The sequence below is a fragment of the Lepidochelys kempii genome, chromosome 2 (assembly GCF_965140285.1).
Source record: "Lepidochelys kempii isolate rLepKem1 chromosome 2, rLepKem1.hap1, whole genome shotgun sequence".
NCBI classification, from domain to species: Eukaryota; Metazoa; Chordata; order Testudines; family Cheloniidae; genus Lepidochelys; species Lepidochelys kempii.
In genome coordinates, this window is record NC_136381.1 from 144,711,425 (window position 1) to 144,738,027 (window position 26,603).

Here is a 26,603-nt window from a genome sequence, read left to right on the forward strand (position 1 = left end):
GTGTCTGACCAGGAGTTGGGAGAATTTGGGGGGAACCCGGGCCAGCCCTCTATTTCAGGTTCCAGCCCAGGGCCCTGTGGAATGCAGCTGTCTAGAGTGTCTCCTGGAACAGCTGTGCGACAGCTGCAACTCCCTGAGCTAGTTCCCCATGGCCTCCTCCCAACACCTTCTTTATCCTCCCCATAGGACCTTCCTCCTGGTGTCTGATAATGCTTGTACACCTCAGTCCTCAAACAGTCCGCATTCTCACTCTCAGCTCCCCACACTCACACCACGAACTGAAGTGAGCTCCTTTTTAAAACCCAGGTGCCCTGATTAGCCTGCCTTAATTAATTATAGCAGCTTCTTGATTGGCTGCAGGTGTTCTAATCAGCCTGTCTTAATTGTTTCCAGAAGGTTCCTGATTGTTCTGGAACCTTCCCTGTTACCTTACCCAGGGAAAAGGGACCTACTTAGCCTGGGGCTAATATATCTGCCTTCTATTACTCTCCGGTAGCCATCTGGCCCAACCCTGTCACACCAGTTACTAGAAAAAGTCACAATACCATGAAGAGCTGGGTATCTCAGTAAGACACTGGATAGTGTCAAACAGAATGTTAAAAATTTATCCTTTGTTTTGGTGAAAAAACCCTCAAAAGAATGATAAAAGCACAACAAAATAACATATGACAAAAGAGATTATAAAATGTTTCTGTTTAAAACAAGATAAAAATAAATTAGTGGACTGACAGTTTTTCCATGTATGTACATACAGAGGACTGGGGAAGGTTGAGGTCAGTTTATTTACAGCAGAAGCACTTTAATCATATCCTTACATAGTAAAGAAATGTGCTACCAAATAAGCAATGAGCTCACACTAACAGATCAGGAGATAAATGTTTGACACCTTCTGAAATCTTCCTGGATGCTAGAACTCCTTGCAAAATATCAAATTCCATAATGTCTCAATTAAGAAAAGAGACTACATTTTTATTAAAATTTTTGCAAAAAATATGCTCCTTCTTTAGAACCACTGACCTAGAAATAAAAATGTGCATGAAGTTAATCCCCATTTAGATTCGTTGCTTTCACACTGACATAAAGCGAAAACTAGTGAGAGTTGCAAGAGGTCAGTCCACCAATCAGGCCCTGGCTGATTAAACATTTCTTTCAGAATTAATTAAAATGATGTTTATAATTAACACATTATCTAGTCAATCTTTACAACACGCCTCTGAATTAGTCATTATTTTCATTTTATAGATTGGAAAACTATGCCAAAGATGTTGAGTGGCTTGCCCATGGCCGCAGAGGGAGACAATTCTTAGAGGCAGAACTCTTGAGAGTTTAAGCCAGGAGAGACCATTACATCATCTAGCCTGACCTCCTGTATATCACAGGCCATTAAATTTCACCCAGTTACCCCTGTGCTGAGGCCAATAACTTATGTTTAGCTAAAGCATATTTTCCAGAAAGGCATCCAGTCTTGGTCTGAAAGACATCAAGAGATGGAGATTCCACCACTCCTCTTTGTAATTTGTTTCAATGTTTAATCATTCTCAGTGTTAAAATATTATGTCTAATTTGAATATATTTTGTTTCTGCTTCCAGTCACTGATTCTTGTGGTGCCTTTCTCTACTAGAATAGAAAGCCCTTTAGTACTAGGTATTTTCTCCCCATGAAGGAAGTTAGACATTAATCAAGATACCTCTCAATCTTCTTTTTTTGATAAGCTAAATAGATGGAGTACTTTAAGACTCACTGTAAGGCACAGTCTTCAGCCCTCAAATCGTTCTGTCTCTCTTTTCTGGACCCTCTCCAAATTTTCAGCATCCAAGGATCACACTAGCCTCTTTTCCCCCCCCATAGCATTGCACTGGAAGCTCATGTTGAATTGCTTGTCCACGATGACCCCCTAATTCCTTTTCATAATCACTGCTTTCCAGGATATAGTACCCCATTCTGTAGATCTGAGCACCCCTCCTTGTTCCTAAATGTATGACCTTGCATTTGGCTGTATTACAGTAAACTTGTTTGAATGGGCCCAGTTAACCAAGTGATCCAGATCACTCTGTTTGACTGCCCTGTCCTCATCATTATTTACTACTCCACCAGTCTTTGTTTCATCTGAAAATTTGATCAGCAGTGATTTTATATTTACTTTCAGATAATTGATGTGAGTATTGAATAGTGTCAGGCCTAGTACCGATACTTCTGGAAACCCACTAGAAACAGACCCATTTGATCATGATTCTTCACTGACAATTACTTTGAAATCTGTCAGCTAGTCAGTTCCTAATCCATTTAAGGTGTGCTCTACTGATAATGTACAGTACCATATTTTTAGAATTAGAACTCTAGAGTTCTTGGCTACTAGACATTCCTCTAAACCTCTTTCTTAATCTGAAATTCATTGACATTCAAAGTTAGGGTCTGATTTTCAGAAGAGCTGAGGCCCTGCACCTCTCCTTGACTTCAAATTAAGTTGTGAGCGCTCAGTACCTCTGGAAAAAAAATCAACCCTTCGGAGGCTTTTTGAAAAATCCTCTGAGCCACTAAGCCTCAAAAGGTCCAGTGACAGTAGGTTTAATGTAGACATTGCAAATTATAAATAAAGAAAGAAATGTAAAATGAACTTACTGGTAGGTAAAAATAGTTGTTTTGTATATACCACAGTGTTTGATCACTTGATTTGGGAAAACTTGCATTTGATGAATTAAGAATCGGGATGAAAACTATCACAGGATCATCCAGGAAAAACTAGAAGAAAATAATATGAAGTTTGTTCCTGCCTTCAGTGGTGACAGATCAAAGAAGTAAAGGGCATGAGAGGGAAAAGCTCAGTCATTAATTACTTATCTTAATTGTAAATTCTTTTCTATTGTAAATAGAAAAATCAAAAGGAACAGTATCAGTTGATTGCCTTTTGCCTGGATGCTTCAGACAAAAACAACTTTGTTAACCTATATCTGAAGCTTTCTATTTGAATAAGAGATGAAAGGCTGTTATATTCAGCTCTAATCAGCAGCTCTAACACACTGAAGGCCACAATAAAGTGAGCTTAATGCATATAATATTCCATGTATGCACCTCAGCCTTACCTCTTATTTAAGTGAAGGAAGACTTACAGAAAGAGCCTCTTTATTCAGTTCAGTTTTAAAGGCCCAAGCCTGCTCCCATTGAAGTAAATAGCCAAACTCCTATTTATTTTGATGGAAGCAGAATCAGAGGTCCCAAGTCATTTTTGAATTGAATGTAATGGGGTTTATTTTCAAATTACCATCATGTGTGCCCACAGTGCAAAAGAAAATACATCATGAAGTACTTTGATGTAAACTTATATTTAGGCTGGGCAGAATTACATTTTTAAAATAATTTTGACAAAGAATATTAATGTTTATTTTTAAGCATTTTCTTAATTCAAATTTTCACAACTGCAAAATTAAGGAGGGGTCAGACCATAAATATTTAATGAAAATAGACACTGAGATTCAAAAAGTTAAAGCTTTGTAACTGTTAAAACACACATAGTCAACATCACATGTCAATATATGCAAAGCAAATATAATTAAATAATACTTAAATAAGTTCTCAAACAGCATTTTTGTTACTTTGTCTATCTTTGTCAAAATTTCTATTGTCGTCGATGAAAATATTTTTTGTCAGCTTGTCTCTGTATGGTGACATCAACATTTACTAATAAAAAATCTAACCCTTCCAACCTACATTCATCTATCTTCAAGCACTGCCATTAAGCAGTCTACAACAATCTGAGGAACTAGAAACATAAGTTTTATTATACTATGAACACGTACCCAATGCCAGGTGAAATAGGAGACTAAGTAAAAAAATTAAATAAAAGAATACACAAGGGGAAAAATACACAGAAATGTTGTCAGTTTCCATGAACCAAACACCAATTACTTCTGAAGTACGTGTTTGTATTTTTGTCTCTTTTGTCCAACTGTGCCCACCTGCTATCTCACTTATGTCACTTTGGAGATTCTGTAGTGCCTGTATACACAGTATTTTAATGTAGCATTCTCTTTTCTCTCCATTAGAGATAGCTCAGCCTCTGCATTCACATCCTTGGGGCATGGAGGGGGGAGTGGAAAGGAAAGAAAGTTGTAATTTTATTAACCCCAATGTTTACCAGTATTTCAGCAAACTAGCACTAAGTTATTATTTTCACCTTTACTTTATACTCCAAGCAGATTTTTCTCTCACATTCACATAATCTATCCTCTGTTGTGGACCGTGTGCAATGCAGGATGACAATGATTGCTGCGCGGATGCTCCTTTGAAGAGGAACCTAGGATGAGCACTTTTGTGCTTTTCTAATTTATCTGACCAGAAGACAGTACAAATGCAAGACAGTGATATTAGGTTCTTTTAAGCTTTGTAACTAACTTGTTAGCTTCCAAGTGTGTTTACACTGAGGTATTTAGAGTAAAAAGTCATGTCATCCACTACAATCAAATCTAACAAAATCAAGAACAAATTGTTTAAAAATATACCTTTATCACCAATTAAAACTAATATTTTCACAAAAATGCAAGGTTAAAATAAAAAAAAGAAATGCATGTAGGGCTTTCTTGTGCCTTTAAAACATGGCCTCCCTCTGGGGCCAATTCAGAGGGGCACAACTCTCCCATTCGTAGTTCCCAGAGGCACTGTATATGGGATATGCAGATCTGAGGGAGTTTTAGGAAGTATAGCCACAGCTGCAGCTTTTGAAAGGGTGCAGAGTACACTCCCTTCCCACGTAAGGCCAGCCTTGCTGCACAGCACAGAGAGGGATAGGACCATAACAGCTCTCTCTGCACACCCTTTGAAGAGGTCCGGGCTGCATTAAGCGCTGCTTTTGTGCAGTACGTGCTGAGTGCAAGAGCTAATTGAGATGTTTCACCTCCTTGTGTACCTGTGCTGGACCAGGCAATCTTTCCCTTGGATGCTGTTGCTTTTTTAATGCATTTTTATCATTAAGTAGCTGAGATTGTAATTATTTATTTGTATTACAGTAGCATATACGGGCCCTAACTGAGATACGCACCTCATTATGCTAGGTACTATACAGAGAGATCGTAAGAGACAGTCCCTGCCCTGAAGAACTTGAATAAATAGAAAAAAAAACAGGCAAAGGTTGGGAAAAATATTATTATTAATAATCAATTAATTATTATTATTATTTATGATTATATGCTAGAACGATATGCTGAAGAAATCAAGTCTGAAGAATCAGGGCAGAAACAAAAACCCTCTTTCACTGTTTGCATTTGCATACAGGTGCTGGCTTATTTTGCCAGTTTCGAGAGCACCACATATTGGCCACTGTTATGTTCTTAACATTTTATATGTGTGCACTGAGACAAAATGGGTCTTGACTCCTAATGTACCCTTCTAAAATCTGTATGTTTCTACATTAGTTCATTTTTGGTTTTTTAAAACATATTTCAGCCAGTTCTAGATTTGATGACAAAAAAGACAAAATATCATTTTTCAAATATTTAAAAAGTAAACAAAGAATTGTAAACTTCCTACTTTACTTAGCTGCCTAAGGTAAATGTCACAGACTCATCAGATTTAAATTCACTGAATAAATATGATGCACGCAACCATGTAGTTAAATAAGTTTACCTTCTCCCTTAATATATTTACAAGAGTCTGTCCACAGATGCTAGACACAGGGTAAAATTTTGAAATAACATTGAAGAATTTAGTTACACACCTTCCATTAACATTAATGGAAATCACAGAGATAAATCTTACCCTTCTTTAGATATCTGACACCAGAATTAATTTAAGGGATAAGCACTGGGAACTGTGTTTTATGAGGCCTTAATCAAACCCACCCAATGTAATAAATCAACATAATATACTAAATTAAATTCAAATTTTCCTCTGTAATTCCTGTATTATATCATTGTGGTACCCAAAAGGAATACTCTGTAGAGGCATAAAGATTTCTTCATTGAACTATAAGTGTATCTTTTTGAGAAACAGTTTGTAAGGTAAATCTTATTTAAATATATAATATCTGTGTACATCAAGACTTTAAAATACATCACACCGTAGAAAATAATTTATAGTGCCAAATTATCTGTGGATGTAAATTCACGTGTTTATAGATTCCAAGATCAGAAGGGACCATTGTGAACATCTAGTCTGATCTGCAAAACACGGGGCCATGACCTCTAAATTAATTCCTGCTTCAAGTAAAATAGCTGTGGTTGAATTAGAGCATATCCTTTAGAAAACAAATCCAATCATGATTTAAAAATTGCCAGTGATGGAAAATCCACCACAATCTTTCATATGTTATTCCAATGTCTAATTATTTTCATGTGCCTTATTTCCGATTGGAATTTATTTGAATTCAACATCCAGCCACTGGATTTTGTTACACCTTTGTCTGATAGATTGAAGAGCCCTCTATTTTCAAATTTCTGTTCCCCATGTAAGTACTGACAAACTGATCAAAATCACTCCTTGATAAGCTAAATAGATGGAACTCCTTGAGTTTTTCACTGAACAACATTAACACAACTTACATCGACATCTACTTCCTGAGAAAATGCAATAAACAAAACATCATTCTCAGAGGACTCACCATCTATAACCCTCTGATCATTTCCTACAACTCCAAATATGCTGAACAGCTCTGCAGAAGGACTTCAGAAAAACTGAGAAACCATCTCCTGCACCTCACATACTCCAGAAGGGACCACTCAAACAAAAAAGAGGAGGTTTCTACCTGTAACTGGAGGTTCTTTAAGACGTGTGGTCCCTTTCTGTATTCCACTGAGGGTTATGCATGCGCACCATGCACTCAAAGTTAGAGAATTTGAAAGTAGTGTCTGTTGGTCCACCCATGAGCCCTGGTTTGCCTCATGCTTCTGTCCGAGGTGATAAAGGGCAAGGCGGACCGACTGCATCTCCAGTTCCTTCTAAATCATGAATCAGACAGATCCATAGCAAAGAGGAAGGAGGGTGGGAAGTGGAATACAGATTGGGACCACACATCTCGAAGAACCTCCAATTACAGGTAAATAACCTCCTCTTCTTTGAGTGATGGTCCCTATTGTATTCTGTTGAGGGTGACTGACAAGCAGTACCTAAGTTGGAAGAGGGTATGAGGATGAGGATGGAATGGTTGTGCAGAGAACTGCCGTGCCGAAGGAGGAGTACGCTGCAGAGTCCTGCACTAACGTGCAGTGTGTTGTGAAGGTGTGCACAGAACTGCATGTGGCCCCTTTACATATGGCCTGATGCAGCACATCTAGAAAGAGAGGCCATGGTGGAAGTCTGGGCTCTCCTGGGGAGAGCCCACACCTCAGCGAGGGGGCAGGGAAAGAGGCAGGCCTGATTGTTGGTAATGTAATGCAACCAGAATGTAATGCAACCTGAAATCCATTTAGAGATTCTCTGGGTGGAGATGGCCTGTCCCCTGAATCTCTGTGCTACTGCCAAAAACAGTCTGGGGACTTCCCGATAGATTTCATTCTCTGCAGGTAGAAGGCTATAGCTTTTCAGATGTCCAGGGAATGGAGTCAGTGTTCCTCTGCAGATGTGTGTGGCTTCGGGAAGAAAACAAGTTAGTGAATGGATTGATTGATGTGAAATGGGCAGATCAGCTTTTGTAAAAATTTGAGATGCAGGTATAGGAAGACTCTATCTTTGTGGAAAATTGCAAAAGGCAGGTCTACCATCATAGGTCTGAGTTTCCGACCTTTCTTGCAGAAGTGATAGTAAAAAGGAAGGCTTCTTTCATGGAAATGAGTGATAGAGAGCATGATGCCAACAGTTCAAAGGGGTGTGATTGGTTGGATGTGTGGGAAGGTTCTGATGAGGCCCTTCCAAAATCTAGTGGTTTGTGGCTGTGTAAAGACAGAGTAACCTTCCACAGAGTTGATGGTGAGACCTCATGCCTTCAAGTATAGACTGTAGTCCAGGAGGAGGGAGATCCCTGCTGATTCTGGTAAAATTCCCTTTTGTTGGTCCTAGTAAGTGAAACATTTCCACTTGGCCCCGGTAACAGGCCCGAAAAGAGAATTCCTTCCTGCTGCATCTGCTTTAGAATGTGCCTGTTCTTCAGCCATGCAAGATGGCTGAAGAACAGATCCATTCTAAAGCAGATGTCCATCCAAATACCACGCTCTGAGGTGGAGCACCTGTGAATTGGGATGTCTGATCTTGCATTGCACTGTGTCAGTATATCGGAGAAAGTAAGGATAGGTAGACAGTGGTAGACAATTGGTAGACACTGAAGGAGATTGGGAAACCAGAACTGTCTGGGCCAATAGGGGCCAATAAGAATGACCATCGCTCTGTCTTGTTGGATCTTGTGGAGTACCTGAGGCAGGAGTAGTAGAGGAGGGAAGACGTAGTTGATTTGCTTTGACCAGGATAGGAGTAAAGCGTTGCTCTGAAAGTGGTGGCTGAAACCTCCCCATGGTGCATTTGCTGTTCATATGTGAGGTGAATAGGTCTCTGGCTGGAATCCTCCATCAAGTGAAAATGTCATGTACTACTGAATCGTGAAGTTTCTATTCGTGGTTGATCACAAAATGTCCCCGGAAAATAGGCCGTGGACAAGAGGATCTGGCAATTGATGCACCAAATCCAGAGAGTGATCAATCTTGTGCCCCTGTCTGTTGTTGTGGAAAACAGTGGTGGTTGTCTGACAAGATGAGAATGTTGGATCATATTAAAGAAGTTCTGTATTAGAATCACAAATGAGTTTGATTCCCCATAGTTTAAATTCCAGGGTATTACTAATTAAGAGGTCTCTTGGTTTTTGGTACTGTTTCTCTCCCTCTATGTGTGAAACTTGAAAGCTGCTAATTGTGTTAGTACGTTCTAAGACAGAGTCTGTTCTCAAAGCAATTCTTTGTAACAACAACTACTCACACAGAGACAGACTCAAAGCAATACTCTGTAACAACAGAATCAGCACCCAGAGACTCCCCGCCCTTTTGTTATATTCATCTCCCTTTGTTAACAATTGTGATTAAAATAGAGGTAGAGGATATATGTGGATGGATGCTCGGTGTGGATAATAACTGAATGATCAGGGAGGTGCCAGCCTAAGAATCCAGTGTCCATCGTCTGAAGAAGGCGTCAAATGGAAATAACCAGAGGACCCCCAGAAGGCAGACTGGAATCCACCCAACAGCCTCAAGAATGGGAGAACCAAAGAACAAGATAACATCTGGCAGCATGGAGCCGTCAGGAATGTGCCATCTGCTGATTCCCATAGACTGGCATAGGAAGAAATTCCTATAAAAATGGACTCTAGAAAGTGAGAACTTTGGGGTCTTGATTCTGCAAACCAACTTCCAGGAGCATCAGATGAGCATCTGACAAGGCCCTGCTCCCTCCTAATGTCCAGGCCACCTGGCCAGTGGCTTGGCATGAGCAACTCTAAGGCTGGTAACTATAATAACCTTGCAGAACCTGTGTGTGTGTGTGTATGAATGAATGTGTGAATAAATATGAAATTGAATGGAATGTTATAGCTATAACTAACTGCTTACTATGATTCTTTCTATATTCACAATAAATGCGGCATTTTGCCTTTTCCCCTTTAATAAGATCCTGCTGGTTTTTATTTTATTGGTATAACAAGAACATGATGGGAACGGAAGAATGGGAGAAAGGATTGGCATGCCCTCCTTACAGCTTGGAGTTCCAGGATATTGATATGTGTCTTGGATTCTTGGGGAGACCATATTCCTTGTGTCTTGTGATTGCCCATGTGCTCTCCGCAGCCTAGGAGGGATGTGTCTTTGCTGATCATCTTGTCCGGGGAGGAGGGAACCCCTATGCATATGCGCTATGGGTCTGTCCACCACTGAAGGGATGACTGTACCCTGGCAGGGGCTGTCAGCATGAGATCCACGGTGGGACATTTTGTCAAGTAAACTGTCTGAAGCCACATCTGGAGGCAGCAGAGGCAGAGTCCAGTAGGCAGTCACATATGTACACAAAGCCGTGGCCAAGGAGGAACAGGCAAGTCTTGGCAGGTATGTAAGGATGGTTGACAATGTGAGTTATGATGTCTCTCATTGCTTGGAACCTATTCATTGGTGGGTAGGCCTGTGCTGTGACTGAATTGATGGTAGCCCCTATAAAGTCCAGGGATTGTGTGGGGTCTAGGAGCGATTTCTCAACACTGATGCTGACTCTGAGGGATGAAAGTTGGCCAAGTAACATGGAGGTTGATGCTTGGGTTTCATGCCTGGAGAGTGCAGGTAGAAGCCAGTCATCGAGATATGGAAATATGAGGACCCTATAATCATAGAATCATAGAATCATAGAATATCAGGGTTGGAAGGGACCTCAGGAGGTCATCTAGTCCAACCCCCTGCTCAAAGCAGGACCAATCCCCAATTAAATCATCCCAGCCAGGGTTTTGTCAAGCCTGACCTTAAAAACTTCTAAGGAAGGAGATTCTACCACCTCCCTAGGTAACGCATTCCAGTGTTTCACCACCATAGAGACTGTCCAGTTTGACCAATGTACATGGCAGAGGGGCATTGCTGGCACATGATGGCATATATCACATTGGTAGATGTGCAGGTGAATGAGCCTCTGATAGTGTGGCTGATTTGATCAGGCCCTGTGATGGTGTCCCCTGAATAGATATGTGGGCACAGTTGGCAACGGGCTTTGTTGCAAGGATAAGTTCCTGGGTTAGTGGTTCTATTGTGTGGTGTGTGGTTGCTGGTGAGCTTCAGGTTGGGGAGCTGTCTGTAAGCAAGGACTGGCCTGTCTCCCAAGATCTGTGAGAATGATGGGTCGTCCTTCAGGATAGGTTGTAGATCCTTGATGATGCGTTGGAGAGGTTTTAGTTGGGGGCTGAAGGTAATGGCTAGTGGCCTTCTGTTATTTTCTTTGTTGGGCCTGTCCTGTAGTAGGTGCCTTCTGGGTACTCTTCTGGCTCTATCAATCTGTTTCTTCACTTCAGCAGGTGGGTACTGTAGTTGTAAGAATGCTTGATTGAGACCTTGTAGGTGTTTCTCTCTGTCTGAGTGGTTGAAGCAAATGCGAGAGCTGAGGAAGCGTTGTTCTAAGTCAGCCATAAAAATGTTGGCATACTGTGGGGCCATGCAGGTACCCATAGCCGTGCCGCTGATTTGAAGGTATACATCCATAGTGGCCAGGATGGTGCTTTCAGGAAGATCACCGATGGATTGTAGTTTCCTCAGGAAGTCAGTGGTGTCTCAAAGATAGCTGGATTGCTGGTAGCATAGGGCCTGGGGAGGGAGTCTACATAGCCAGACAATCCTGCTGTCAGGGTGCCAATGCCTGAGATGATGGGGCCTCCAGGATTTCCAGGTTTATGGATCTTGGGTAGCAGACAGAATACCCCTGGTTGGGGTTCCAGGCCATCCTCACCACTATGGATGTAAAAGCCCTTGTCTGATAGAGGCCTCTATGATGGAGAAAACGTTGGTGAAGACCCTGTGAGTGGTGGCTATTCTGATGGGAAGCACACTATACTGGAAATGGTGGGTGCCAACTGTGAATCTCAGGAAATGTCTGTGGGCCAGATGAATATCGATGTGGAAATAAGTGTCCTGCATATTGAGAGCCGTAAATCACATGCCTTTTTCTAAGGATGGGATAATCGCTGCCAACGTGACTGTACAAAACTTGAGTCTGAATGAAGCAATTGAGATGATGGAGATAGAGGATTGGTCTTCACCTACCTTTCTTCTTGGGTATCAGGAAATAAGTCAAATAGAACTCCACTTCTTAATATGCATTCTATCACTCCCCACTGTAGTAGTTAATCTCTCAGGTGAGAATGCTGTTATGAGAGTGATAGGGAGGTTTTTTTTGGAGGAGGTAGCATGATGAATTTGATCATCTAGTCATGATGCATGACATTCAGCACCCATTTTTCCATTTTTATTGCATTCCACACTTGGGAAAAGAGTGCTAACTGACCCCCAAATGGGGTAAGGGGGTCATGAAGTGGTAGACAAAGGGGTTGGTGGCTCTCAAGGTTGTCTCAGAAATATTTCTTTGTTGGAGTTTGTAGTTGTGAGGATGAAGCCTGTAAAGGGGGTCCCAGGAGGCAGGATCTCTGGGTTTTCTCTCACTTCTTGGTGGCTCATAAGGTCTCTGAGGGCAGAACTTGGGGGACTTGTAGAGTTGGGTAGATGCTGGGTGGTGGAATTTATGTTCTGGACAAGAGCATAGATGCCCAGTGAGCAAAAGGTGGTTCTGGAATCCTTGTGGGGTATGTAGTGAATCATGCATCTTTTGATTGAAAATATGGGAATAACTAAAGGGGAGGTCTTCAATTGTGTTTTGCACCTTCCTAGGGAAACCATAAGAGTGGAGCCACGATACCTGACACATAATGGTGGCCTTAGCCATGGCCTTCAAGGAGGTATCTGCTGCATCCACTGCCAATCGGAGTGCTGTTCTGGCTACCAGCTTCCCTTTCTCAACACCCAAAAACTAGTCCTGTCATGTTGACGGAGACTATCAGCAAATTCCTCAAATTAGCTGTAATTCAGGAAGTCATATTTGTCTAGAAAAGCCTGATAGTTCCTGATCCTGAATTGAGGACTAGATGAGGAAAAGACCTTATGCCTCAAAAGATCCAAACACTGCTCTCCTTGTCAGATGGTGTAGAGCAAGAGTGCTGTTGTCTGGCTTGTTCAGTCACTGCTTGGACAACCATAAAGTTTTGGGGGAGGTATGAGAAGAGGAATTCAGACCCCTTAGCCAGAATGTAATAGCATCTTTCAGCCCCTTTGGGAGTAGGCATGCATGTGGCCATGGTGTGCCATACTGTTCTTGCAGGCTAAAGAATGGCATTTTTAATAGGCAGTGCAACTCTAGTTGGTCCTGAGGAGTGGAGGATATCCAGTAGTTTGTGCTGGGTAACCTAGATTTCTCGTGGCACCACGAGAACTGGACTAAGGCTCTTCTACCAACAGATGCCTGCTAGAAGGAGCTCTCAGTGGAGAGGCAGGTGAAGTTTCTCTTGCAGATTGGCCTGGTTCTGAGGAGGGTATTGGGACTAGGGTAGTATGGCCAGTAGGCCGTATCCGGGGAATGTTGAGATGGTCCTCACAGCATGGGGTACCAGTGGATCTGTGGTGGTTGAAGTGGTGGGTGTTGCCAAGACCAGGACAGCCTCCATGAATGCAAGTATGGATGGTTAGGAAGTAACGACAGTCCCTCCCCAGCTTCCTGTTCGTTGGTGGATGAGAAGGCAGACTCTGGTTCCATTGGTGGTACCGCGGGAGCCAATGAAAGGGTGTACGCTATTGGAGTGGGTGGAAAGGGGTTCCGCAGTTGAGGCATATCCTAAGGGGGAGAAATAATCTCCCTAGAGGTAGAAAGGCCTGACAGACCCCAGGTCTGTCAAGATGAATACATCCTGGGGCTCAAACACAGTTCCCGATTTCCCTGGTGATAGAGATACCCTCTCTTTACTCGGTACTGGTGTTGGTACCATGGACTTCCCCAGAGCGGGCAGATTCCGCATCTTGTGGGGCATCTGTGCTGACAGTACTAGTGGACTAGTGCTCAGAACCACCAGATCCCATTGTTTGTGGGACTTCATTTCATGTCTATGGGGTTTGGTGCATGCTCTGTCTCTGTGGCTTGAGCTCATGGAAGGATTGTCCACTTTCTTTGTCTTTGACTTAGCCCCATGCTTATGGGTATACTACCTTACCTCTTGATTAGTCCCTGGCATGGGGTCCACAGGGGCAGTTCCACTGGCACCAGATTCAGACTTGGTAGTAGGAGGTGCGCTGATGTATGGGGTGGGGTGTCCTCTGGCCTGGGTCCGAATGAGGCCTCATGGTGAGTTCAGTGAGGTGCTTCTGGAGGTGGAGAGCCTGATCTTCTCAAGAACAGCTGGGGAAGGACTGGCAGATACCTGGGTGAGATGTGAGCTTCCCCAAGCAGTAGAAGCAGTATTGGTGTTTGTCACATACTGAGAAGAAGTGCGGACAGGAGGCACTGAGTTTGAAGCCCTGTTTCCTGGGTATAGTCTGGTACCCACACAAGGATACAGGGGAGGTAGTGGGAGTGAAGAGAAATTCTCTGATTCTGGGTGCATGGTGTGCATGCATAACCTTCCACTGGGGGTTAACCTTCCACATCACTTGAAGAATCATCATCACATGTTTCCACACTCTGGAAAGAAAAAAATCATGAAACCTACCTGGAGATCATGCAAGGAACCCAAATCAACTATCAAAAACACTGACGAGAGCAATCCAACACAATAACAAAAATGGAACCAACTACAACTCCACAAACCACAGAATACCACTTCTGAGAGAAACCATGGTACCAGGACCCACCACATAGACACTACATGACACCCTAACATTATCAATTTATCAAGACCAACCCTAACAGGAACTGAATTATCTGTACTCTCCAAGAGACTGATCTTCTGCTTACCACAGAACCTGATACCATACTAACATGTGGAGAATTAGAAGTATTCGTTCACCTGACTCCACCTCAAACAATTCTTTCACAGCAGTGACGACACTACCCACAACTACCAAGTCCCCATAGACAGTCATAAGAAAAGAAAGAATCTGGACTGGATACTCCACAGTGGATTAAACGGCACACTTGATCGTTACATTGATTGCTTCAGGAAAAAACCTGACTGAGATCCCTAGCAAACATCATATCCATGACAATCTCTCCACTGCTGAAAGGACAAGTATACAGAACTTGAAACCGAACCACCAGATAGCAATCCAACCAGCAGACAAAGGGGGTGCCATTGTAGTTCTCCACCATCATGACTATGTCAATGAGGCCAACCAACAACTCTCTGACACCACCTACTATAAAGAACTCAAAGAAGACCCCACGCTAGAATTCATCCAAGAATTTAAGGATATCATCAAATCTTTCCTCAAACACCACACAAAAAACCATCTACATCCTCATCCCCCACGAACCCACCCCAGGGACCTTCTACATGCTTCTCAAAATACACAAACAAGGGAACTGAAGCAGGCCCATCATATCTAGCCATGGCATTCTTACAGAAGTAATATCAGGACTCATAGAAACCATCCTCAAACTCACACAAAGGGCCAGCTTCCTCCAAGACATCCCTGATACCAGCCACGTGGTGGGGGGAGGGGTAAAGCAATCATCCCAGAGAACTGGATGGGGAGAGGGGCTCGTTTGGTTTCTGCTGCTGCATGTTAACAGGAAAACCACAGCGCTAAATGGCCAACTCAACGTGCTTTGCTTGGTATGGGAGAGGAGGGCACTGCTGTTATGACGGTTGCAGAATCCAAAAGACTATGGCTTACCATGGCCGCCTGCAAGCCGAATTCTGTTGCCCGGCACTGCGTGTGTGATCTCTAACACCAAAGCCACAGGCACTCAATATAAGATACAAAATGCAACCTTGTACCAAAATCACATGTGCTATGTAATGTGAATAGTGTTGTTCACCGTGAAAGAGTAAAGCCATTGTTCTGTAAAATGTATCTTTTAAAATACTTCACTCCCTTTTTTTCCTCCAGCAGCTGCATAGTTTCTAGCCTCCCTCCTCCGTCCCAAAGGCTATCTCAGATAAGGCGGCGAAAAAAACGCACGCACAATGAAATGTTCTCTGAGCTCATGCAGTCATCTGGCACTGACAGAGCTGTGTGGAGGGACACAATAGCAGAGTACAGGAAAGTGGCTGATGAATGTGAGGACAGGTGGCAGCAGGAAGATCACAGGAGGCATGAGACAATGCTGGGGCTACTGCGGGATCAAACGGACAGGCTCTGGCATCTGGTGGAGGTTCATGAACGGCAGCAGGATCACAGACTGCCACTGCAGCCCCTGCTTAACCGCCCTCCCTCCTCCCCAAGTTCCACAGCCTCCTCACCCAGACGCCCAAGAACACGGTGGTGGGGGGAGGCTCTGGGCACTCAACCACTCCACCCCAGTGGACAGCCCAAGCAACACAAGGCTGTCACTCAAGAAATTTTAAAGTGGCCTTTTCCTTCCCTCCTACCCTCCTCCCACACCCACTTACAGGGAATTTAGAGGCAACCAAAGGGGTGGGTTTTCATCAAGGAGAAACAAACAGAAGTGTCACACGGTACCCTGGCCAGTCATGAAACTGGTTTTCAAAGCTTCTCTGATGCGCAGCACTTCCTGCTGTGCTCTTCTAACCGCCCTGGTGTCTGGCTGCGCGTATTCAGCGGCCACGCGATTTGCCTCAACCTCCCACCCCGCCATAAACGTCTCACCCTTACTCTCACAGAGATTGTGGAGCACACAGCAAGCAGCAATAACAATGGAAATATTGATTTCGCTGAGGTCTGACCGAGTCAGTAAACTGCCCCAGCAACCTGTTAAATGTCCAAATGCACATTCTACCACCATTCTGCACTTGCTCAGCCTATAGTTGAACAGCTCCTTACTACTGTCCAGGCTGCCTGTGTACGGCTTCATGAGCCAGGGCATTAAGGGGTAGGCTGGGTCCCCAAGGATAACTATAGGCATTTCAACATCCCCAACAGTTATTTTCTGGTCTGGGAAGTAAATCCCTTCTTGCAGCCGTTTAAACAGACCAGAGTTCCTGAAGACGCGAGCGTCATGAACCTTTCCCGGCCATCCCACGTTGATGTCTGTGAAACGTCCCTTGTGATCCACCAGTGCTTGCAGCTCCATTGAAAAGTACCCCTTGCAGTTTATGTACTGGCTGCCCTGCTGGTTCAGTCCCAAGATAGGGATATGCGTTCCTTCTACAGCCCCACCACAGTTAGGGAATCCCATTGCAGCAAAGCCATCCACTATGACCAGCACATTTCCCAGAGTCACTACCTTTGATAGCAGCAGCTCAATGATTGCGTTGGCTACTTGCATCACAGCAGTCCCCACAGTAGATTTGCCCACTCCAAATTGATTACCGACTGACGGGTAGCTGTCTGGCATTGCAAGCTTCCACAGGGCTATTGCCACTCGCTTGTGAACTGTGAGGGCTGCTCTCATCTTAGTATTCGTGTGCTTCAGGGCAGGGGAAAGCAAGTCATAAAGTTCCATAAAAGTGTCCTTACGCATGTGAAAGTTTCAAAGCCACTGGGAATCATCCCAAACCTGCAACACTATGTGGTCCCACCACTCTGTGCTTGTTTCCCAGGCCCAAAATCGGCATTCCACAGCATGGGCCTGCCCCAGTAACACCATGATCTCCAAATTGCTGAGGACCGCAGTTTGAGAGAAATCTGTGTTCATGTCCTCATCACCGCGCTGCCGTCGCCTCCTTGCCTGGTTTCTCAGGTGCTGGTTCTGCATAAATTGCACGATAATGTGCGAGGTGTTTACAATGGTCATAACTGCTGTGATGAGCTGAACAAGCTCCAGACTTGCCGTGCTATGGCATCTGCTTGGGCAATCCAGGGAAAAGGGTGCGAAACAATTGTCTGCCGTTGCTCTGATGGAGGGAGGGGCGACTGACAACATGTCTTACAGGGTTGGCTTACAGGGAATTAAAATCAACAAAGGTGGTGGCTTTGCATCAAGGAGAAACAGAATGACCCCCTCAAAGATAGAACTCAAAACCCTGGGTTTAACAGGCCGTTGATTTCATGGAGAGAGGGAGGAGAAAATGAATACAAAACAAATCTGGTCTATTTCTTGTTTTGATCCACTTCATCTATCTTTATACATCTTGCTGGCAGCAGACTGTGCAGTATGACTGCTGGCCATCGTCGTCTCCTGGCTGCTCATTAAAAGACGGTGCAATAGGACTGCCAGTGGGACTGAATCGCCATGAGATGAAACTTAAAAGAGTAATGACCTGGCTGAGACACTCCCATGTTTGCCCAGGTGCCCCTGACCTCACTGAGGTCAGTTAAAAGAGCACCCTGGAGTATGTTGACGATGGCTACCACTCATACTGCACTGTCTGCTGCCAAAAGGCAATGAACGGCTGCTGTGTAGCAATGCAGTACCACGTCTGCCAACACCCAGGAGACATATGGTGATGGTGAGCTGAGCAGGCTCCATGCTTGCCATAATATGGCGTCTGCTCTGGTAACCCAGGAAAAAAGGCATGAAACGATTGTCTGCCATTGCTTTCACAGAGGGAGGGAGGGAAGGAGGGCCTGACGATATGTACCCAGAACCACCCACGACAATGTTTTTGCCCCATGAGGCATTGGGATTTCTACCCAGAATTCAAATGGGCTGCGGAGACTGCGGGATAGCTATCCACAGTGCAACACTCCGGAAGTCGGTACTGTGGACGCACTCCGCCAACTAAATGCACTTAGAGCATTTATGTGGGGACACACAAACTCAACTGTATAAAAACGTGTTCTACAAAACCGAATTTTAGAAATTCAACCTAATTCCGTAGTGTAGACATGGCCTAAGACCTGAAGAGCTCTGTGTAGCTCAAAAGCTTGTCTCTTTCACCAACATATGTTGGTCCAATAAAATATATTACCTCACCCACCTTTCATGATAAGGCATTTTCCAATTCTTTACTCATTCTCATGGCTCTCCTCTGTGACCTTTACAATTTTTCAATATTCTTCTTGGATTGTAGACACCAAAACTGGATGCAGTATTTCAGTAACACTCACACCAGTGCCAAATACAGAGGTAAAATAACTTCGCTATTCCAACTCCACATTACCCTTTTATATCTCCAAGGATCACATTAGCTCTTTTGGCCACAGCGTTGAACTGGGAGCTCGTGTTCAGCTGATCATCCACAATGACTCCCCACTCTTTTACAGAGTCTCTGCTTCTCAGAATAGAGTCCCCTTTCCTGTCAGTTTGGCCTACATTCTTTGTTCCTAGATGTCTGACCTTACATCTGACCATATTAAAAGACATTGTTTGCTTCTGCCCAGCTTACTAAGTGATCCAGATTGATCTGTATCAGTGACCTATATTCTTCATTATTTATCATTCCCTCCCAGTAGTTATTTTATGTTTTCTTCCAGGTCACTGACAAAAATGTTAGATAGTGTAGGGCCAAGAAGAGATCCTTGAAGGTCCCCTCTAGAAACACACCTGCTCAATCACGATTCTTTGTTTGCAATTACATTTTTGTGACTTATCAGTTAGCCAGTTGTCAAAAAGGATTGTAAAGGTGACAGCTGCATTTTCTTCTATTGAATTTATCCATTTTCAGCAGCAGCAAATTTACCCATAATCAACTGACACAGTTTTTTACTGAGTCAGCAGACACTGGTGCTCTCTTTTAGAGACTCCCCTCTGTTGGCCTTGTCAGCCATGGTCCCACCTTTATCCCACACCCTTTACGGAACCTAATATCCAGGGATGTAATAGAAGGGATTCTGGCTAGCTGCTTGTCTCCTTGCCCACTTTGCAGATCCCCACAAAGGCTGGTTAAAACTTAGTCCAAAGAGAAGAAACAAAATAACCCTCTAATAATAGATTTTAAATAGGAAAATGGTCTCTTTCAAATGTATTTTTTCAGTTAGTATTACTTGTATTACAGTAGAACCTACAAGTATCTAGATGCTCTACAGATACATAGCAAGGGAGAGTCCCAGGGTCAAAGAGCTCACAATCTTATTGTCTAGATAGAGAAAGTAGTCATGGGGTGAGAGAAAGGGTATAATATATAAGCACAGGCAATGCAGTGGTGGTTCAAAAATGCCATGTTAGCACCACATTTAAAAATAATTTTGAGTGGGTTTTATTTTATTTTTATTTATATATTATGTATATAAACTGTATTCTAGGACTGGGAAGATGTAGTAAAGGTAGGAAGGAATTAGCTAAAAGCAAAAACAAAGGAAGGGAGAGGTGACATTGAGAGGACAGGAAGAATGGAGAGGACCAGACAGGGCAGGGAGAAGAAAAATGAACTGAAAAGACTGTGAAAAAGGAAGTAGGAGAGGGTTGGAGCAAGCAGCCAATCAGCATAGAGGAAAGAATGCTTTGAGTTTTGATAAAAGACACAGTACTCTAGTTTCATAGCTCCAAGCAGATAACAAAGATACATGCTTGTGAGACAGTATTGTGCCTTTATTCACAACTTCCTTTTCTATGCCTTCTGTGGCAGAGGTGGTTGAGGTACTTCTGATTTACCTGAATTACCTGACATGTATAAGACTGGTATAAAAATCTGCCATTCTTGGGAGCATGAGAACTCCCCTAGGTTCGTAAATGGTCTAAAGCTACTCTTACCATGACTTTAATCCTGTTAGCTTCCACAAATTAGGTTTATGACACAGATTGACAGGGCACAATGAAAATTAAAGTCTTCTATTTTCTATCCAGCTACTCATTAAGTCTCCCAGTTTGATGACCTAATAGGTCTTTTCTATCTCTGAGAGTTCAGGATTATTATCTACAGTATATTTCCTAGTGCTTTGTTCCATCCAGTTAAAATTCCCAACAAAAGGGGCATCTTCCTTTTCCCCTGGGTGAATATTGCACACTCTAACATAACTCACTACATCTAATCTTCAATGAGACCAGGATTAGACCCCACCGGCTACAGCTAAAAAATATTTCTGATATTTACATTACATTGGCTGTTTTAAAATTTCATCCCATTATTCCTGGCTATATTACTGTAACAACATTAAAACTAGATTCAAATATTCAGTAAAAAAATACTTCAAACTATCAGTGTTCTCTACAACTGTCCCTTGCAATATGAAGGGTGAGTTTTAGTTGGTATTTTGGGTTTGATTTTATCATTTATCAGATGCAGTATGGGTAGATATCCATTAGACCTTAAGGGCTACATTTTGCCTTTTCCTAATGAAAGAGTTCATGGAAATAAATGCAGTTAATGGACTCTATTCTTAAGAATATGTTGCTTGGAGATATAATAATAATACTTCACTCTCACCCACAATTTGCTATTAATATTAAGCCAATGCAAATTTTGCAAGAATATTTTAAAGTCATTTTTGCAAATCAGAGCTAAGATTTAGTGCTAAGGTGGGAATTGTACTTAAAATTATCATCAAATAAATGACAGGTTTCAGAGTAACAGCCGTGTTAGTCTGTATTCACAAAAAGAAAAGGAGTACTTGTGGCACCTTAGAGACTAACCAATTTATTTGAGCCTAAGCTTTCGTGAGCTACAGCTCACTTCATCGGATGCATACTGTGGAAATTACAGAAGATCTTTTTATACACACAAACCATGAAAAAATGAGTGTTTACCCCTACAAAAGGTTTTCTCTCCCCCAACCCCACTCTCCTGCTGGTAATAGCTTATCTAAAGTGATCACTCTCCTTACAATGTGTATGATAATCAAGTTGGGCCATTTCCAGGAAAAAACCAGGTTTTCTCCCCACCCCCCACACAAACCCACTCTCCTGTTGGTAATAGCTTATCTAAAGTGATCACTCTCCTTACAATGTGTATGATAATCAAGGTAGGCCATTTCCAGCACAAATCCAGGGTTTAACAAGAACGTCTGGGGGGAGGAGTAGGAAAAAACAAGGGGAAATAGGTTACCTTGCATAATGACTTAGCCACTCCCAGTCTCTATTCAAGCCTAAGTTAATAGTATCCAATTTGCAAATGAATTCCAATTCAACAGTCTCTCGCTGGAGTCTGGTTTTGAAGTTTTTCTGTTGTAATATCGCAACTTTCATGTCTGTAATCGTGTGACCAGAGAGATTGAAGTGTTCTCCGACTGGTTTATGAATGTTATAATTCTTGACATCGGATTTGTGTCCATTTATTCTTTTACATAGAGACTGTCCAGTTTGACCAATGCACATGGCAGAAGGGCATTGCTGGCACATGATGGCATATATCACATTGGTGGATGTGCAGGTGAACGAGCCTCTGATAGTGTGGCTGATGTTATTAGGCCCTGTGATGGTGTCCCCTGAATAGATATGTGGGCACAGTTGGCAACGGGCTTTGTTGCAAGGATAGGTTCCTGGGTTAGTGGTTCTGTTGGGTGGTATGTGGTTGCTGGTGAGTATTTGCTTCAGGTTGGGGGGCTGTCTGTAGGCAAGGACTGGCCTGTCTCCCAAGATTTGTGAGAGTGTTGGGTCATCCTTCAGGATAGGTTGTAGATCCTTAATAATGCGTTGGAGGGGTTTTAGTTGGGGGCTGAAGGTGACGGCTAGTGGCGTTCTGTTATTTTCTTTGTTAGGCCTGTCCTGTAGTAGGTGACTTCTGGGAAGTCTTCTGGCTCTATCAATCTGTTTCTTCACTTCCGCAGGTGGGTATTGTAGTTGTAAGAATGCTTGATAGAGATCTTGTAGGTGCTTGTCTCTGTCTGAGGGGTTGGAAAAAATGCGGTTGTATCACAGAGCTTGGCTGTAGACAATGGATTGTGTGGTGTGGTCAGGGTGAAAGCTGGAGGCATGTAGGTAGGAATAGCGGTCAATAGGTTTCCAGTATAGGGTGGTGTTTATATGACCATCGTTTATTAGCACTGTAGTGTCCAGGAAGTCGATCTCTTGTGTGGACTGGACCAGGCTGAGGTTGATGGTGGGATGGAAATTGTTGAAATCATGGTGGAATTCCTCAAGGGCTTCTTTTCCATGGGTCCAGATGATGAAGATGTCATCAATATAGCGCAAGTAGAGTAGGGGCGTTAGGGGACAAGAGCTGAGGAAGCGTTGTTCTAAATCAGCCATAAAAATGTTGGCAGACTGTGGGGCCATGCGGGTACCCATAGCAGTGCCGCTGATTTGAAGGTATACATTGTCCCCAAATGTAAAATAGTTATGGGCAAGGACAAAGTCACAAAGTTCAGCCACCAGGTTAGCCGTGACATTATCGGGGATAGTGTTCTTGACGGCTCGTAGTCCATCTTTGTGTGGAATGTTGGTGTAGAGGGCTTCTACATCCATAGTGGCCAGGATGGTGTTATCAGGAAGATCACCGATGGATTGAAGTTTCCTCAGGAAGTCAGTGGTGTCTCGAAGGTAGCTGGAAGTGCTGATAGCGTAGGGCCTGAGGACGGAGTCTACATAGCCAGACAATCCTGCTGTCAGGGTGCCAATGCCTGAGATGATGGGGCACCCAGGATTTTCAGGTTTATGGATCTTGGGTAGTAGATAGAATATCCAAGGTTGGGGTTCCAGAGCTGTGTCTGTGCGGATTTGATCTTGTGCTTTTTCAGGGAGTTTCTTGAGCAAATGCTGTAGTTGCTTTTGGTAATTCTCAGTGGGATCAGAGGGGTAATGGCTTGTAGAAAGTGGTGTTGGAGAGCTGCCGAGCAGCCTCTTGTTCATATTCCGACCTATTCATGATGACAACAGCACCTCCTTTGTCAGCCTTTTTGATTATGATGTCAGAGTTGTTTCTGAGGCTGTGGATGGCATCGTGTTCTGCACAGCTGAGGTTGTGGGGCAAGTGATGCTGCTTTTCCACAATTTCAGCCCGTGCACGTCGGCGGAAGCACTCTATGTAGAAGTCCAGTCTGCTGTCTCGACCTTCAGGAGTCCACCTAGAATCCTTCTTTTTGTAGTGTTGGTAGGGAGGTCTCTGTGGATTAGTATGTTGTTCAGAGGTGTGTTGGAAATATTCCTTGAGTCGGAGACGTCGAAAATAGGATTCTAGGTCACCACAGAACTGTATCATGTTCATGGGGGTGGAGGGGCAGAAGGAGAGGCCCCGAGATAGGACAGATGCTTCTGCTGGGCTAAGAGTATAGTTGGATAGGTTAACAATATTGCTGGGTGGGTTGAGGGAACCATTGCTGTGGCCCCTTGTGGCATGTAGTAGTTTGGAAAGTTTAGTGTCCTTTTTCTTTTGTAGAGAAGCAAAGTGTGTGTTGTAAATGGCAGAAGGAGGAAAGCAGAAGGAGACTCTGCTGGCTGGAAGGCATGAGATACACTGTCCTGAGGTTGGGGGTTCCACGACCACCACTCCCAAGAGAAGGAGGCGGGTGGTCGTGGTCGGGGACTCTCTCCTCCAGGGGACTGAGTCATCTATCTGCTGCCCTGACTGGGAAAACCGAGAAGTCTGCTGCTTGCCAGGGGCTAAGATTCGCGATGTGATGGAGAGACTGCTGAGACTCATCAAGCCCTCGGATCGCTACCCCTTCCTGCTTCTCCACGTGGGCACCAATGATACTGCCAAGAATGACCTTGAGCGGATCACTGCGGACTACGTGGCTCTGGGAAGAAGGATAAAGGAGTTTGAGGCACAAGTGGTGTTCTCGTCCATCCTCCCCGTGGAAGGAAAAGGCCTGGGTAGGGACCGTCGAATTGTGGAAGTCAACGAATGGCTACGCAGGTGGTGTCGGAGAGAAGGCTTTGGATTCTTTGACCATGGGATGGTGTTCCATGAAGGAGGAGTGCTGGGCAGAGACGGGCTCCACCTTACAAAGAGAGGGAGGAGCATCTATGCGAGCAAGCTGGCTAACATAGTGAGGAGGGCTTTAAACTAGGTTCACCGGGGGGCAGGAGACCAAAGCCCTGAGGTAAATGGGAAAGCGGGATACCGGGAGGAAGCACAGGCAGGAACGTCTGGGAGGGGAGGGCTCCTGCCTCATACTGAGAATGAGGGGCGATCAGCAGGTTATCTCAAGTGCTTATATACAAATGCACAAAGCCTTGGAAACAAGCAGGGAGAACTGGAGGTCCTGGTGATGTCAAGGAATTACGACGTGATTGGAATAACAGAGACTTGGTGGGATAACTCACATGACTGGAGTACTGTCATGGATGGTTATAAACTGTTCAGGAAGGACAGGCAGGGCAGAAAAGGTGGGGGAGTAGCACTGTAAGTAAGGGAGCAGTATGACTGCTCAGAGCTCCGGTACGAAACTGCAGAAAAACCTGAGTGTCTCTGGATTAAGTTTAGAAGTGTGAGCCACAAGAGTGATGCAGTGGTGGGAGTCTGCTATAGACCACCGGACCAGGGGGATGAGGTGGATGAGGCTTTCTTCCGGCAACTCGCAGAAGCTACTAGATCGCACGCCCTGGTTCTCATGGGTGACTTTAATTTTCCTGATATCTGCTGGGAGAGCAATACAGCGGTGCATAGACAATCCAGGAAGATTTTGGAAAACGTAGGGGACAATTTCCTGGTGCAAGTGCTAGAGGAGCCAACTATGGGGGGAGCTTTTCTTGACCTGCTGCTCACAAACCGAGAAGAATTAGTGGGGCAAGCAAAAATGGATGGGAATTTGGGAGGCAATGACCATGAGTTGGTTGAGTTCAGGATCCTGACACAGGGAAGAAAGGTAAGCAGCAGGATACGGACCCTGGACTTCAGGAAAGCAGACTTCGACTCTCTCAGGGAATGGATGGGTAGGATCCCCTTGGGGACTAACATGAAGGGGAAACGAGTCCAGGAGAGCTGGTTGTATTTCAAGGAATCCCTGTTGAGGTTACAGGGACAAACCATCCCAATGAGTCGAAAGAATAGTAAATATGGCAGGCGACCAGCTTGGCTTAACGGTGAAATCATAGCGGATCTTAAACATAAAAGAGAAGCTTACGAGAAGTGGAAGGTTGGACATATGACCAGGGAAGAGTATAAAAATATTGCTCGGGCATGGAAAAATGAAATCAGGAGGGCCAAATCGCACCTGGAGCTGCAGCTGGCAAGAGATGTCAAGAGTAACAAGAACAAGTATGTCAAGAGTAACAAGTAACAAGGTTTCTTCAGGTATGTTGGCAACAAGAAGAAAGCCAAGGAAAGTGTGGGCCCCTTACTGAATGAGGGAGGCAACCTAGTGACGGAGGATGTGGAAAAAGCTAATGTACTCAATGCTTTTTTTGCCTCTGTCTTCACGAACAAGGTCAGCTCCCAGACTGCTGTGCTGGGCATCACAACATGGGGAATAGATGGCCAGCCCTCTGTGGAGAAAGAGGTGGTTAGGGACTATTTAGAAAAGCTGGACGTGCACAAGTCTATGTGGCCGGACGAGTTGCATCTGAGAGTGCTAAAGGAACTGGCGGCTGTGATTGCAGAGCCATTGGCCATTATCTTTGAAAACTCGTGGCGAACGGGGGAAGTCCCGGATGACTGGAAAAAGGCTAATGTAGTGCCAATCTTTAAAAAAGGGAAGAAGGAGGATCCTGGGAACTACAGGCCAGTAAGCCTCACTTCAGTCCCCGGAAAAATCATGGAGCAGGTCCTCAAAGAATCAATCCTGAAGCACTTACATGAGAGGAGAGTGATCAGGAACAGTCAGCATGGATTCACCAAGGGAAGGTCATGCCTGACTAATCTAATCGCCTTCTATGATGAGATTACTGGTTCTGTGGGTGAAGGGAAAGCAGTGGATGTATTGTATCTTGACTTTAGCAAAGCTTTTGACACGGTCTCCCACAGTATTCTTGTCAGCAAGTTAAGGAAGTATGGGCTGGATGAATGCACCATAAGGTGGGTAGAAAGTTGGCTAGATTGTCGAGCTCAACGGGTAGTGATCAATGGCTCCATGTCTAGTTGGCAGCCGGTGTCAAGTGGAGTGCCCCAGGGGTCGGTCCTGGGGCCGGTTTTGTTCAATATCTTCATAAATGATCTGGAGGATGGTGTGGATTGCACTCTCAGCAAATTTGCGGATGATACTAAATGAGGAGGAGTGGTAGATACGCTGGAGGGCAGGGATAGGATACAGAGGGACCTAGACAAATTGGAGGATTGGGCCAAAAGAAATCTGATGAGGTTCAATAAGGATAA

At 44.0% G+C, this 26,603-nt stretch overlaps 1 protein-coding gene across 7 annotated transcripts in view; it reads right to left on the reverse strand.

The window, feature by feature from the left end:
* Positions 1-26,603, reverse strand: part of ADCY2 (adenylate cyclase 2) — a 431,011-nt gene that overhangs the window by 33,476 nt on the left and 370,932 nt on the right. For 6 of the 7 annotated variants that reach the window (XR_012157385.2, XM_073332378.2, XM_073332377.2 and 3 more), the window contains one exon: positions 2,621-2,740. The exons of the other annotated variant lie outside the window; for it this stretch is intronic. Coding sequence is in view for 5 of the 6 variants with exons in the window: in XM_073332378.2 (XP_073188479.1) it covers positions 2,621-2,740 (120 nt within the window). In the remaining variant the exon portion in view is untranslated. The remainder of the gene's footprint in view (positions 1-2,620; positions 2,741-26,603) is intronic. 7 annotated transcript variants of the gene reach the window in all.